Raw genomic sequence first — 15,476 nt, 5'->3', positions numbered from 1 at the left:
ACACGTGGCTTTGTTTTTATTTACTTTCGAACCCACCACATCCTGACATCTTTGGGCATTCGCTAGAACCATCGAAGGAGCGAGTTTACAGTAAAATGCCGCAAGAGGGCCTTACGCCAGAAGCCACTTCACCATCCAAACCACAGGCATGTTACTGTACGCGGTCACAATTGCAAAATGGCAGTTGGTACGATTGTCACCTCGTTACTACCACTATCACTAGCAACACCTCCACACACTGTACGTTATTACGTGTGCACTCGTACGCTACTGCGCTTATCAGCACCGAAATCCCTCTAGACCCCTCGTTACCTTACATAATGCTAGTACCTTATCGGATTCAAACTGTATATGAATCCTCCCAAGAATAGACCCGGGCCAAGGGCAAAACAAAAAGAAAAAAAAAACTGCAGGGAAGCAAAACAATGAACCACCTTTCACTGCCCAGCCTGCGTCACTTTGAATTAGGTTCCCCGCGTTTCGAAGCAAACCGCGTTCCCGATGCGACGCGACTACGATGCCAAACAGTCGAAGTTCAACTAAATTGAAATAAGTCCCATCTTTTTTTGCAGCATTGAAATTGAAAATATTGCCCTCCCCTTTAATCCCGCCTCCTACAGACCCCAACTTCAATGGGCTGATTGTCTTCCTTTGGGCCTAAGAACGCTTAAAAAAAATTGTGTTCTACGCTCCAAGACGAACGAGTAAACAAGTACGCGGTAAACAAATAGGCGGGAGCGAAAGAGAACGTTTTCACCCGAACAAGCAAACAACCGACCGACGCTAGGGGGCATAAACAACGACAAATCAATGTCTCTTCGGCGTTTTGTTTTTTGGGGCCGCCCGACTGTTACGCCCGAAAGCGAAGCGAGCCGTGCAGTACAGACATCAAAATGATAGAAATATCGTTACGCCTTCCTCTGGCTGTCGTCCCCCACTAGCCCTGAGGTTGGAATACGTCGGTATGCATTTGCGATGCCATGGTATGAGCATTGGGTTGTGTTGGTATGTTCGGAGTTTTTTTTTCTCATACTCAAATATGGATAAAGTTTCCTGCTGAATGATAGTGTAGCGTGTGTAATCGGCAGCCGGAAGTGGCATTTCTTCCGGGAAAAAGGTAGATTGGTGTATTTTGCATGGGGTTGTGTGTTGCAGGTTTGTATTGTATTGAATGTGCTTGATTGATAGGGTTTGTATGTGTAAAATATTTAACACACGCTCACATACACGTAAGCATGCTATTAGAAAATTAAAAAAAAAATTGTTTCATATTTTGCAGGACTAGAAATTGAAAAATCTTTTAAAATCTACTAAAGAGTTCGAAACGTCCCATGGAGACGCCTGGTCTTTTACGATGGAGGCGCACGATCCTTCACGCAGCATGTCGCCTGTCCGTCACAAGCAATTACCACGCCAATAACACTCTCTGATGGATTGTCCTTCGTTGGATTGGTGATAGAGCTTTATTTTGCGGCACATGTCTTCATGTTTGAAACAGTTTACTTACCCCACCAGTTGAATAAGGATCCACTCCTCGCTTTTGTAAAAGTAATTTAACTACATCCTCTCTAGAGTACATGGAAGCAATATGTATCACATTGTAATTGTCCTGCAAAAGATGAAAATGTGTTATCAATAAGCAGCAGAGATTATATTTAAATATATTTTATAATTTATATTTAACACTTACTTCTATACTGCAAAGTGTAAATGCCTTATCAAGATGATTATAAAATTTACTCAACACAAGCGGTGTTGACAATACGGCACTGGACCGTCATTATTAATTATAAATAAATAAAATAAAAATTCTATACTGCAAAGCAACTCAATTTCATATTTATTTCATATAAAACGTAGTAAATTTCAACATATAGCACAGTCTTTGGTACTCAAGCATGTTTTCGTGAGTTAATTGTACAGGAGCATGTCGGCAAGGTATACTGTTTCCGATCATATGATTACATTTTTATCACCGTCCAAAGATCAACAACCTTTCATTTCTTGCTCAGGCCGGAACCTCACGCGAGATGTTAATTTTCGAAGAAAAAGCTCACAATACAACAACACGTTTCGGGAAGTTTAAAACATGAAAAAGGTCACAGTTTTGGTGAACATGCTTTCGAAACCTTGTAGCATAAATTACATGGCTTATCAGTAAGTCGACCCATAATCGTGTTGCACGAATCATTCTTCATAATTTTACAAAGGTGTAGTTTGACAATTGCAAAATAACAATGAAAACTTCAACTTTTTTATTCAAAATGGACATCAAAACCTTGCATCAGAAACCTATTAGCGTTTTACATTAATTTAATTTCTTTCTTAAAAGTTCACATTTTCTAATCCACTTTATTGGCTGCCACTCCTCGAATTTGAAAATAACCCTCAATCTTACCACCTGCCCACGTGCCCAACTTTCTTCTCAATTAACCTAAAAACCTTAAAATGTGCCCATTTTCCACCAAATCACGCTTCGATGATGCAAATGGGTCTAATTAGATAAGAAACCTTGCTGTTTTCCCATCATCCGGTTGCCCAAAGGGTGCGCCAGGAAACCACCGTCAAACATGCAAAGTTCATCCGAAGCTCACCGAATGTTTAGCAGTGCCAAAGAAACGGTTGCCACACACTTTGACACACGATCAACGTTACAGCAGTAATGCTTGGTTTGTGGTTCAACACGCGAGAAGATACCCTTGAACTCTTGAAACGGTTTCCAGATTCGAGATTCAATCCGCAGAAAAAAAAAACACTTTGCTAAAACGGAATTTTCCTTTCTCTCTCTTCTCATCGTTTGGACTGAGAACTTCAGTTTTCAATTAAAAATAGCCAAAATTTGCCATTTAAGCAACGAGTGCCAAATTTATCACTGCGGCTAAATATGCAAATGGGACAAAAACTAGTTGATTTTTCCATTTAACATTTTAAAACCCCGCAGCGTGCTTTGACGCGTTATTTATTGCAACGGTGAACGATATTTTGATAAACATTCGCTTTCCGTGACGTGAGACACAGGATGCAGTGGCGTTCGTTGGAGCTGCTGGTTAAGTAAGCACACCCGGAAACCGGAAACAAAACGGACTTCGAATGCCAAAAGCCGGCTACTAAAGCGGAGCTTTGTAACAGGAAAAAAAAAAGAACGCTAAACCTGTTGCTTTTCACACCAAACAGTGGTTCCAAAATCATGCTTTACCGGACCCTGCGATGATGATGATTGTGCGATGACGATCATGCAAATGAGTCATTTCTGGTATGCATGGTGGCCTATCGACAACTTTTTCCATTGAAGCCAAAGCGTCTGAAGCAAAACTTTGGCACGCTTACAATAAAACCGTGGGTCCTAGCGCTTATATACCGTTCGGATAGTGATTTGGTAGTAGTGAATAGCAGAACGTATGTGTTTGTGCACATTTGCCACGAAAAATGTTTGCTTCTTCTCGCTTTAGCTTCGTCGCTAGGAACCTGGGCAAGTGTTTGTGAACAGCTTTGGAGGGGAAGTTGTAGTTGTACAAACACCGATGAAACATTGAACAAGTGTTGGATGTATTAGTAACCAATGTAGGTAGCAAAGCTAAAACATAAGACATAAAGTTTATTGGTGACAAATTGGAAAGTTTCCACCGTACTAGGGACGCTTATCGGTAAATCTTTGCCAATAAAATGATTCTATTTAATATGTGTTTTCGCCACAAAATAAAATCAATACTATCCAGATATTTCGCAACGGACTAAGGATTTCGAGGTGAGTTTGAGTTGAGTTCGAATTCCAATTAATTAGCGCAGAGTGACTGAAGAGGTACATTTTTTAACTCTAATTACCAACCGCTTTTTGAATATCTTTCCAAACGGAAGAAACCTCTCTACTAATGACCAATTTGTTTTAAGCAGAAACCTGCTCATTAGCGGACCTACCTTGATCCGCCCAAGGCTCCCTTCTTGCCAATACATCACGACCCAAGCGACCTTCATAGCCACATGTCCTAATCATTCCGCCAATAAATCATTGTCCAATTTAAATGATTCATCCACCAGCACGCTGGGTTTGGTTAAAAGGCGAGGCATCGATGTGTCCTGTAGGTGGATTTTTCCTGCAAGACGACACCGGTGCTGCGTAGGACACACACAATGATTCATCGCACAAAAAAGCATTTTTCATGTCCACTTCCGACGACGATCGGTAACTGACTCTCAACCAAAAAGGGAAAAGGATGTCAAGGTAGCACCACATCTTTACGCGCTGTCACAACAATAAGCCCTGCCCTAATGATAACCTTAAAATCTCCAACCCTGCTCACGGGGTCGAAATTGAAATTGATGTCTTGTTGCGTCCGGTTGAGGGAGAAGTAATTTTCTGGTTTGCATTTCACGGCTACCGTGTGGGTGTGGTACCAGTTCAGTGGACATCCGACCGAGCGTTTCTTGAGGTTCTTGCGATGGAGCAAACGGGTGGTTAACTTGTTGATTGATTTTGTGCTCGCATGCAAACGTACGATTCTCGCGAAACGGATGCATCGCTAATCAATATTGCTGGTGGTGTAGTTTGGGTAAGGAAAGCAGATTTTTGCTTTGTGAAACAAATCGTTCTGTTAAAATCGAAGTAACAGCAAGTTACATACGAAAAGTGCAGTTGATAGGAAAATTTAGAAAAAAATACCTTGAAACGTGAAAAACATATAACAACAAGCAAAAATATCTAGACAAACATCAAACCACGGAAATGAACCGGAAGAACCGACATCAGACAGAAATATGTACTTGAAAGCCGTCAAAATGTTATGTGCGAAGGACATGACGAAAGGTTGCCGGCGATAACTAAAATGGCTCAGACTAAGGTGGGACGGGGAGCAAACATACCGGCGCACATCTAATGATACCGAACGAGGTCATGGTCTGACCAGTCCGAAAGGGCCAACTGACAGTGGAGCGTGGAAAGTATTGATCTTTTAAATATTGAAATCAAATGATGAGGATGAAGTGAATTATTGCTACTAAATATTTTCTATTTTTAAATTGTTGAAATAAAATTGAAGTACAATAGCTATGAGTTACTGTCAATACTTAAGCCGTTGGTAGGCTCCAAATATAAGAACTGGATGTACAACTCCACTTAATAAAATTCAGAATACAAAAAAAAACATAATTCAACTGATTAGGACACAATTAAGGCAATTCAATTTTTTAAATTTTCTTTTGCTATCGTGAAACGTAAAACCTGCCTTCAATTTAATATTCAAAAACGTATATTAAACAATCCTAAACCGTTCTCAATTTCACATTATTATAAAATATGTCTGCAATCATATATAAAACCGTTTCAAGTTGGACGTATTAGCAGGCTAACCGAATCACCCATTGAAGCACTCGCCTCATTTGCATCATCATCACCCACCCAAAAAGTGGGTAAAGTTCATCAGTAAAAGTATTTCAAGAGCTCTAGCCCCGCTTTGGTCAGAATCGGCAAAAAAATAAGAGGAAAGTCGGAAAAAAACTCCCAAATACGACTCCTAATCAACCACCCTCCAGTGAACCGGTGAGCCGGGTGGTGCGAGCGTAAGCGATAAAGCTTTTATTTCTCTGCCGACACTACTCCGCTTATTCGGGTGAAGTTCAACGAATTCTCGAACGTATTGTGCCTCTCTAGACCGGTTGAGATATGACGGCTAGATGACCTGTAGCGTACGAGTAACGCTCCGTCCCAAAAAGGGATTTTTTACTGCCTCACCACGGTGGTCAACGTGGTGCGTGCCTTATCGAAGTTTATTTCGATTGCGGAATGCAGTCGGCAGGAACATATTGAAGGGCATTTTCTCACCGTTGCGAAATACACTTTACGCTAGAGGTCACACGGGAACACTGCTTTTTTTTGTGGTTCAACAACGGAATACTCACATTGTTCCTGGCGCCTACATCCGAACCGAGCTCGAGCATCCTGTCCAGGATAGGTGTCCGATTGTCCTTGACGGCGTACATCAAGGGCGTCATTCCGGTGGCCTGTAATGAATGGTTTGAAAAAACAAAACGATTAAAATAAAGTTCCTACCTAACTCATATAAACGTCCACAAAGCTCAAAACCACTTCATGCTCAACAGTTTCTAATTATTTTCGGCGGGAGGAGTTTAAAATTGGTCGATAATAATGGCTTCCTGTAGTTAATATTTCAACTTCCAAACTCCCATCTCACTCCCTGCTGTGCGACAAAAGGACGACAATTTTTCCCCCCTCTCACTGTTCCACATTTGGTTGCCATTTTCTTTATCTTGTGTCCTAGATCTTTCCTAGCTCGTCGTGGTTTGCTCGTATGTCTTGAGCATAGTTTCGTTCTTGCGTGGCCCGTGCCAACGCGTCTACGTGTGCCGGACGTCTTGCATGTGAAAATACCACCCAGTACACCGTATTCCATGCGTCACTAGCGTGCAATCTATTATTTCATCTACATGGGAAGGAGTTGGGGTAGTAAACGGAACCACCCTCAGAAGCATCAGTCAGAACGGTCAACTGTAATACCGGGTGGTGTCGTTGACACAGTTGACCAAACGTTGAGGCCTACCGTAAGGCTTCGTAGCAGTTCTTTGTTGTACTTTCAAAGAAGAAAAACGAAGTGACTCCGAACACTACCTTTCAGACGTGGATTGAGAAATGAAATTCTTCAGCAAAAGTGCCAAACCCCTATCCAAACCCCTGCCCACCGAAAACGGTTAGGGATGTTTTATGGTTTGGCATGTCTTGCCGGGTTACTTTAAAGCAACCGATTCGCGCGGTATTCCTTCTCCGTTGCGTTTTAAAATATGCTAATGGAGGCTACTGTGTGGCCTCTAGCCAGTCCTGTAGGTCCACTGGTTGCTATTTTGGTTTAATTTATGCGCCTTGCGTTTCAGCACTTTGCAACGCACGCAGTTTTTTATTCCTCGAGAGAACAGTTTGCATACAGTGAGACAGTTTTGCATACTTTAGCTGCATTGTTATGCATCGACGGAAGTGAAAATTCAAATACTTTCTTTGCACTATTATTCGAAAGGCGTCTGGTATTCAATGTCGTCGCAAAGTGCGTGTCGATTCGGCAGAAAAACGAAGCATAACAGTGGGTCACGGATATGCGGATGCTATGTTTAGTTGTGCTGAATTATTAGAGATTTATTTGTACATGGTGTGACATGGCATGTGCATTAACTCCTTAGCTTCGCTTAACACTCGTCATGGTTTGAATCGCATTAAGACTAGTTTCACTTTAGCAAGGAGTAACGTTACGTGTTTTTCAAGAAACATCATCTGTCGTAGAGAGTTGTTCAGTACTTATAGTACTGAACATTATAAATGTAGCCCAGTGAGGTAGGGTTGTAATCCATGGCAACGAGAATGGAATTCTTCTCTTTACGTTCGGTGTACGCATCATCAGTGATGTCAGTCAGTGGATTGGTAGGAAACAGGTTGATTTCTGTTCAACCTAACTCCTTACGGGACATGGCGTCTTCAAAACTTCAATCTGATAGTTGTCCAGCTTGTCCTGATACAGCAGAGTAACCACATCATGTTTTAATTGAATGCAACCGCTCAATAGCTTCATGTGTTTCAGTCCCACAAACTGGACGGCAGTAATGACAACAGCAGCATGCAGCATAAAGACAAAATTAAACCAGAATTGGATAATGGAAGGTAAACTATCTCGCCGAGAGTCCCGTCATACAGCTAACGCTGTTGAAAATGGCGTAGATGCCTGATGTGGAAATAATCTCCCACATCGCAGAGCATTAGGTCTTGCTTGACATGCTTGACATGCTTGATGCATCCTTTCCCCATGTCCTGAAGATGAAAGCTAACACGCTGGACCAGCACTTGGAGGGTCATAGTCATGAGGTGGTTCCAGGGTGCCTTAATGGAATTTTGGTTTTTATTTTGTATGTAAATAAGACCAAACATCCACTTACATAATTTGCTATCTCATGTTTTCTTAGAAAAGGAGATATATATTTTGTGAAATCTGTAATACTATAGCTATTCTATGAGAAAAACAATAAAACATAATGTTACTCATCACAAGGCAAAGCATTTGCTGATAACTTTTATAAAACGACAGAGAATATTTCTCCTTATTTACAGGAAATAGACTTTATTCCCTTAAACCAATCACAATACATAATCTTTACCAAAAGAAAGAAATGTTCTATAAAATTATGATGAAACTATGAAAGGTATATAACTATGAAATCGACGCAAAGCTGTCAAAAAGTTTCAAAAATGCGATTTAAACCTTTAATCCGTCGCCCCGTGTAGCCAGATTGTGTATGTGCCAAATTCTCAACTTAAACTTGAGAACTTGAAATTCTGAAATTTCTCGTGACTAGTGGTCTTTTTGTTGTATAAGTGATTTTTCAAAATCTCAACAGAATATTGTTTACATTAAAGGGTGTTCAATAAGTCCGATTACAATTTTTCATCGGTTTGTAGTTGTGCACTCAGTGTATTCTCTGTATTTATATTTTTGTCAGCTTCAGTATCATGTACAGGCTAACCGTTGCATGTGGTGTCGACTAACTGTCTCTTAGTGTGTAAACACTGTGCACCTTGAAAGAGCGCCGCGATCTTTGAGTATTGAGTAATTGTTTGTGGGCGGTGAGCAGCCCGGCGATATAAACCGGCGGTTTAAATCTCACGGTTACTACAATCCGTCGGTACCGGGAGATGGGCTCGGCCAAGGACTGTACAAGATCCGGGCGGACGCGTTCGGCGAGGACGCCAGCAGTCATCAACGCGGTGAGGGAACGGATCCGTCGAAAAATGACCTGCTCGATCCGGAAGACTGCTTCTGACCTGAATGTGTCAATCGGGACGACTCACACTATTATGACATAAGGGTATAAGCCGTACAAGAAATGTAAAGTACACGGAGTAACGAAAGCGGCAAAGAAAAAGAGGCTGGACAGATGCAAATTGATACTTTCGCGGCACGCAGGTCAGGTGTTCGTGTTTTCCTATGAGAAACTCTTCGTTTTGGAACAGCCGCACAATGTTCAAAATGATCGTTTGTAGCCGCCGAAGTTGGAAAAGCATCCCCCCGTCACAAATAAACATCCTACGGTTCCAAATGCCGCGTCGGTGATGGTTTGGGGGGCCGTATCTAGGCATGGGAAGCTCCTACTGATTTTTATTGAGAAAAACATCAAGATTAACGACGCGTACTACAAAACCGAGGTTCTGGAGATGGTTGTGATTCCGGCACTACAGGATCCCTACATTTTCCAACAAGACTGCACTCCGGCCCACACGGCGAATATCGTCCAAGCGTGGTGTCAGGGGAATTTGACGGGGTTTCTAGATAAGTAGTCATGGCCACCCAATTCCCCGGATCTCATACCCCTTGATTACTATGTATGGTCATACATGCTGGCCCAGCAAAGCGAGTATAAAGTGAACACATTTGACCAATTCTAGAACGTTATTTTCAAGATCTGGGACGAAATGCCGATGGAACAGGTGCGGGCCACGTGTGATTCGTTTGAGAAACGTCTCAATCTCTTGGTAAAAAAAATACTCCAAAAATTATATCTTATGTTTACATTGTTTGAGCTCGTTTTTTAAGTATATTCGAACACACTGTATTAGTTTTTAAAGCAAATGGAAAGTTTTGGGGGGGGGGGGGCTCCTAGTACTCGAAATCTTACTGGTAGCTGCCAATTCTGAAGAAAAGAGTACGAGATGTGACAACTTTTTCACTGCTTGTTAACCACAGTTTCTGCTGAATGCTTCGGTCGCTTTAATTGCTCAGACGATCAGATCCAAGCTTCCACCCATCTTTCTTTCGATCACTTTGAAGAACAGCTTCTTTTAACGAATCACACAACATATATTTTATCACATTTATACAAATAAGTAAATAATGTTTTTTTTTTATGTTTGTATCTGTGTTTATTGTGATGTTCCTACGCGTGTTAAAACGCGCGCTTCTATTCTCTATTCTATTCTTCTTGTGACCTAATCTGCCCGATATCCCTCTCTCATGGTGCTTTTACGCTTTTTTTTTTTTTTCGATAGCCGAATAAATCTTCGAACGTTGTGCGTCCTAATAATGAAAATGCAATTTTAATCATCAAAAATTGTTTTATTCCGTTTCAAAGTATTCTCCAGTATGACTCATATATTTTCACATGCGCTTTAACCAATTGTCGAACCACTTTTTCTACTCTGATTGAGATACCTCCAAAACGTGGTTTTTTGAACGCTTCAACGGCATCTTGTTTATTTATTTATAATTAATTATGACGGTCCAGTGTCGTATTGTCAACACCGTTTGTGTTGAATAAATTTAAAAATCATATTGATAAGGCATTTCCTCCTTATTTTTTGCCTTATTCCGGGCATACTCGGTTATTCAACAGCATCTTCTGGGGACAAAAATGGTTGGCCACGCTTTTTTTTCTTGATGTGCGTCAATGAAAAAAATGTCATTGGTTGCCAAGTTAGGGCTGTAGTGTGAATTTGACCCATCAATACGACGTTTTGACCAGTTAAATAAGCGATGATTTAAGCCGATGTGTGAGAGCTCGGATTGACAAGGTGAAGAATGATCCGTCTTCTGTTGCTCGTTTTCCGAATTTTTCTCTGAAGGCTTCCTAGCGAACAAATTGCGGTTTACCATTCAGAATTGGTTGTTGCACGTTGTAAAGGGAAACAGTCGCTACATGACCAGTTTTCCCAGAGAAACAGGCGACCATTTGCTTCAAAGTACTTCTTCCAGGGATAATTTTCGTTGGATTTGGCTCGAGATAGAAGACCCACACGGTCGATTGTTGTTTTTGTTTCGGGCTCATACGCATACATCCATGACGATCTTATAAACATCTTTTGAAGCACCATAATCGTATTTTTCCAAAATTTCCTTGCATCAACCGAGACGAGCCTTTTTTGAGCGATTGCCAACATATGTGAGATCCAACGACATCAATTTTTTTTAAGGCCAGGTGTTTGTGCAAAACTGTTTAACTGTTTAACTATTTATGCTGGTGAAAGAAATGCCCAAAGATGCCTTTATCTCACGGTATGTCATATAATGATATTGTGCGTCGACCACGATTAAATTCATTATCCCAGTTTTTAACAGTGCTATAGGACGATGCTTCATCGCCATACAAAGATTTGAGTGCTTCAAAGCAGTCTTGTCTTGATAGCCCACGTCGAAAGTTGTGAAAAATGAGCGCACGAAAATGTTCAACGGGTCAATTCCATCTTTTTGGCAAAACTGATTTGTTCAAGTCAATTGTAAACATCACAACTGATGGTCGTACGTCAAAAACGTTGTGAGCACTTCTTGAAACCTAAGCCAGAAATATATATAGCACCCCACGTATTATCGTTACTAAGGTACCCAGCGATGACAGGCAATTAAACCGTTCGTAACAGACGTAGTGAGCAGGTGGTATGAAAAATAACTATAGTTTTTGTAAATAAACTGACGAAGATCTCAAGATCTTTGACAGTATATAGGCAACAAGTATACATGGACCACAGACTGTTGAACCAACCACCAAGGGACAGAGTTAACTAATAAAAAGCCTGAACAATTTGTTCATCAGGCAAATCATAAAGAGTGTACCTACTTGCTTTGCAATGTGAATGGCATATTTAAACGACTTGCCATGCGTTGCCATTTATTTTCAGTAGTTCTATTCTATCTCGACTTATTTATGATTTTCATCTCGTATTTTCATATGAACTCGTTATTTTATGAGTCATGTTATGTTATGTTATTTTATGCGTCATGTTGAAGTTATGAAACAGTTTAAAATATGTCATACTATATTTCGAGTATAGACAGACAGCTGTTTAATACATACATCTTTAGTCATATGTAAGCCAGGCCCACCATTCTACTCGATTGATGTCTTATCTCAACAGCAAAACAGCACAGCGACAGCGCATGTGACAAATGCGCACCCACCCCCGGAGATCCCGCCTATTGCTCGGGACAACAAAACGTTACAGGCTGGAGATTTAAATGAATCAACACGCTAGAAATCGATTCACCATGCGTTAAGCGGTAGGCAAAACAAGCCATTTGAACGTTTCAAAACCATACCATGTAATGATTTTCTTTGAAGAGCAAATATAAACGATTATTTTCTTCTTGTTTCTGCTACACGCTGCCAGTCAAAGTTGATGCCATTGGTCCCTTTCAAGGGCGTCTCGCTTATCGTTACGCAGCCGGTGCCAATTCATTAGCATTTCTATTTTAATCAAACTACTGTGCGAAAGCTCGGTCAATGTGAAAGTTCTCTTCTCTCGCAAAGGATGGCAAATCATACAATTCTACCGTTAACCTTGCGTTCTCATCTCGTCTAATCGGAATCGAAAGAAAGCAGCAAGCCTAGTCGTACAGCCCCATCCATCACCATTAGCACACTGGGCGCCTTATGCTCGTATGGCACAACACCGGTGTAAGCTTTAGTTCGTACCGCTTAAACACAGTTAGTAATCATAATTAAAATATAATCAGCAAACCTTCACTCACAGTGGCTATTCCGTTGCCCAATCGCTTGTTTGACACGGACACAACGGTCGATCAGGATCAGCAGTCGCGAAGAAGGGTAAGCAAACTCTTTGCGATTAAAACGACGAAGATTGCTGCAGAAAGCTCTCATTGCTCCGATGACCGATGGAAGTGTGTGATAAAGAGGGAAAAAATAGGTAAAAATAAATTCCCACAAGGTTTTTTTTTAATCAGGCATGACATTCATAAAAGCCCGTCCTGCGACGCATGATGCAAGTATGGTGCAGTTTTGCTGCAGTTTTCATGACCATTGCTGACCCCGTTCGAAGCATTGTGACCTTTTCAGCGATAAAAATGGCCATCCGATACTGGAAGTGACCGCATATACATGCTACCAAGATTTCCATAGCGCTAAGCGACATAAAAAACCTTCAAGAAAGGTCCCTTTGCAGTAGATTTAAAGATATGCTTTTTTATTTAACTGCCGTTTCGGTGTTCACTTGTCGTCATGCACTCGCAGCCAAACGAGGAAAAGGTTATAAACCGAACGGTTCATGGGAAAATGATTTCAATCAGCGTAACCGCATTCATTGCGCAATGAAGTAGTTCGCTGCTGTCGGAAACGATGCTTCATTTAGCCTTTTGTTTTTTATTGGTGTGTATTAATTGCACACTCTCGGTGAAATGGTGGCCATTTTGCTGAGCTAAAATTAACTTTTGGAGGCAAATTTGAGGTCATCACATGGGTCATGGTTCGAATAAGCCGGCTCTAGGGCAGTAAGGGAACATTTTTATCATCTATAAACGATTATACCATTACACACGTTTACAGAAAAATGACCCAACACGCACCGGACTGCCGTGTGATTCAATTTGAGTGACGCATGCGATGCTTAAATTTTGCCAAACATATCCAAGACGTCCAGCCAGGTCGGTAACCAAGTATTTTTGCACCGCTCTCCATCATATCCATCATATCAAGCTGCCAATTAGCTTCGCTAGGGTCTGGGCTTTTATGATTGGGTTGATTAAAATAGCCCACCAATTAACGAATTCGTGATTCTTGGTGGCTTGCCCCAGGCTGAGTAGACCTGAGAAGCTATTGAACAATAGAGGCCGGTCAACATTCCGCGAATACGTATCAAATGACCGCACCGGGGTGGTGTAAGTGTAACGATAAATTGTTTCTTTTCTACCTTGGAGAAAACAACAATTTGGTGCGTGTCAAGCGCGACCAGTATGGGTTGAAAACGGTTCTTATTGTACGCCGTACGGCACACAATAACTACAACATCAAGTCGAAAACCCGTACTGCCGTATATTTGCATGCATGGTTTTTGCCATTTATTCCACACATACCCACACACTAGTGGACCGAAAAAACGGACGAAAGAATCATTTTCCAACGGTCATTGGAATAAATTTTTCCTCCTTCTTCGCAACGGCTGGAAACATAACTCACCTCACCTGTCCCAACCAACAACGTTTCCCGGTACGAAACCTTTCAACGGTGTTACGCTCGTCCATAACTTGAACCACAAACTGGCCAGTGCTACTGACCACCGTTTCATACGGGTCATTCGGGTAGCAGTGTGGCAGCTAAGTTATATGTCGCCATGTTTGCGAAACCAATAAATTCTTCCTGTGGACGAGCGGGTGTTACACCCTTCTTTTGCCCGTTTAGCTTTAGCCTCAACCGTCAAGAAAAACGATAGAAAAGCTATTTTTGAAGTCGCACCGAGCAGGACACCAGCCACGTCGGGTATGCCGGCGACATTTTAAAGTGATTGCGCAATCAGTCGAAAATAGTTTGCGGTGCTACTGTAAAGGATAAACGTGTATCGTCCTGTCTCTGTGAGGGGAAAGGTCAACGATCAGTAAAATTATTCCAAAAAAGCTTCCGAGCGTGGGTTCTACGTTTCTAGTCTGAAGAAGAAAGCTCGTGATGCCAGTAGTGTAGACATGGGAATTTAAAATTTTAATGAGATTACAACTCGCTTTTTTAAGCTCTGTGAATAAAATATTTGTGGAGCTCTTAATTTAATAGTTTTAATCCAACTTTATCACAATTCATTTTTTCAAATCATTATTGTAAAAGAAATTAACGACTGAATCGTAAATTTTAATAAAAGGTTTAATGTTATGAAGACTTTGAATCACGATTAAACCCACATCCGTTTGCCACTTCGGCGACGGTCCTGCTGCATGAAAACTGATGCTGCTGTCGCCTCACCATAGCACTGCCGTATTATCAGTATTGAGTTTAAAATCTTTAATTTTATAAAGAAAAAAAAATACTTTATTTAAATCTGATACTCAAATCGCTCACATCATAGGGGTGGTTTGGCGACAGCAACGCCGATCTCACACGGCAGTAACGGGATTAAAATCCGGACTGTCCCCCGTAGTGAGGACTGACTATCCAACTACGTGGTATCGGAAAGTCTAGTAAGCCAGTCGTCGCCGTCGATGACCGAAATTACCTATACAAAAGATAACTAAGCCAAGAAGAAGAACAAGACTCACCTAGCTTCTAAGGAGAATTTGCTCTTTTACTGCGAGGATAACTTCTAACTTCCCAGGGAATTTAAGTCAAGCACCAAAATGTTGTAAAGATCGTCCTTATTCACACTAGTACAAAAAATACGCTCTAAATTCTCCTTCTTTTGCATCTATATCGCCTGATGAGCGTCGTCAGGAATTCCAGGAGAGATACAAACGGCCTTAACAAACTTCGCTGTCCAACCGTTTTCATAACGGAATCTTTCAGCAAAATATGGGTTCTGTACACACTTACAGTGATCTGTAAGTGATCAAGCCTTACAGGCCCTAGGTCGAAAGAAATTAAAGATCCTCTTACATTTAGATAGTTCGGTCAGAGTCGGAAGCTAAGCGAGGCAATGCAGAAAATATTTTTATTCGGAATTTTGGTGACCATGTGGAGTTTTGCATTTTGAAACGACGAGATGGGGAAGAGCTCATGATAGAAAAAGG

The 15,476-nt window shown here is 41.2% G+C and overlaps 2 protein-coding genes across 6 annotated transcripts in view; one reads left to right on the top strand and one right to left on the bottom strand.

Moving 5' to 3' along the window:
* LOC126565520 (transmembrane protein 242) overlaps positions 1 to 15,476 on the top strand; it is a 479,972-nt gene that overhangs the window by 65,724 nt on the left and 398,772 nt on the right. The gene's annotated exons all lie outside the window — the stretch shown is intronic.
* LOC126563774 (serine/threonine-protein phosphatase 6 regulatory ankyrin repeat subunit B) overlaps positions 1 to 15,476 on the bottom strand; it is a 42,257-nt gene that overhangs the window by 25,974 nt on the left and 807 nt on the right. For all 5 annotated transcript variants that reach the window (XM_050220503.1, XM_050220504.1, XM_050220501.1 and 2 more), the window contains exons 2-3: positions 5,893 to 5,994; positions 1,508 to 1,609 (exon numbers count right to left, since the gene is read on the bottom strand). In XM_050220503.1, the coding sequence (XP_050076460.1) occupies positions 1,508 to 1,609; positions 5,893 to 5,994 (204 nt within the window). The remainder of the gene's footprint in view (positions 1 to 1,507; positions 1,610 to 5,892; positions 5,995 to 15,476) is intronic.

This window comes from Anopheles maculipalpis, chromosome 3RL (genome assembly GCF_943734695.1).
Source record: "Anopheles maculipalpis chromosome 3RL, idAnoMacuDA_375_x, whole genome shotgun sequence".
In the NCBI taxonomy this organism is placed as follows: domain Eukaryota; kingdom Metazoa; phylum Arthropoda; class Insecta; order Diptera; family Culicidae; genus Anopheles; species Anopheles maculipalpis.
Note: the sequence above shows the minus strand (reverse complement) of the source record. Positions and strands in the feature narration are given on the sequence as shown.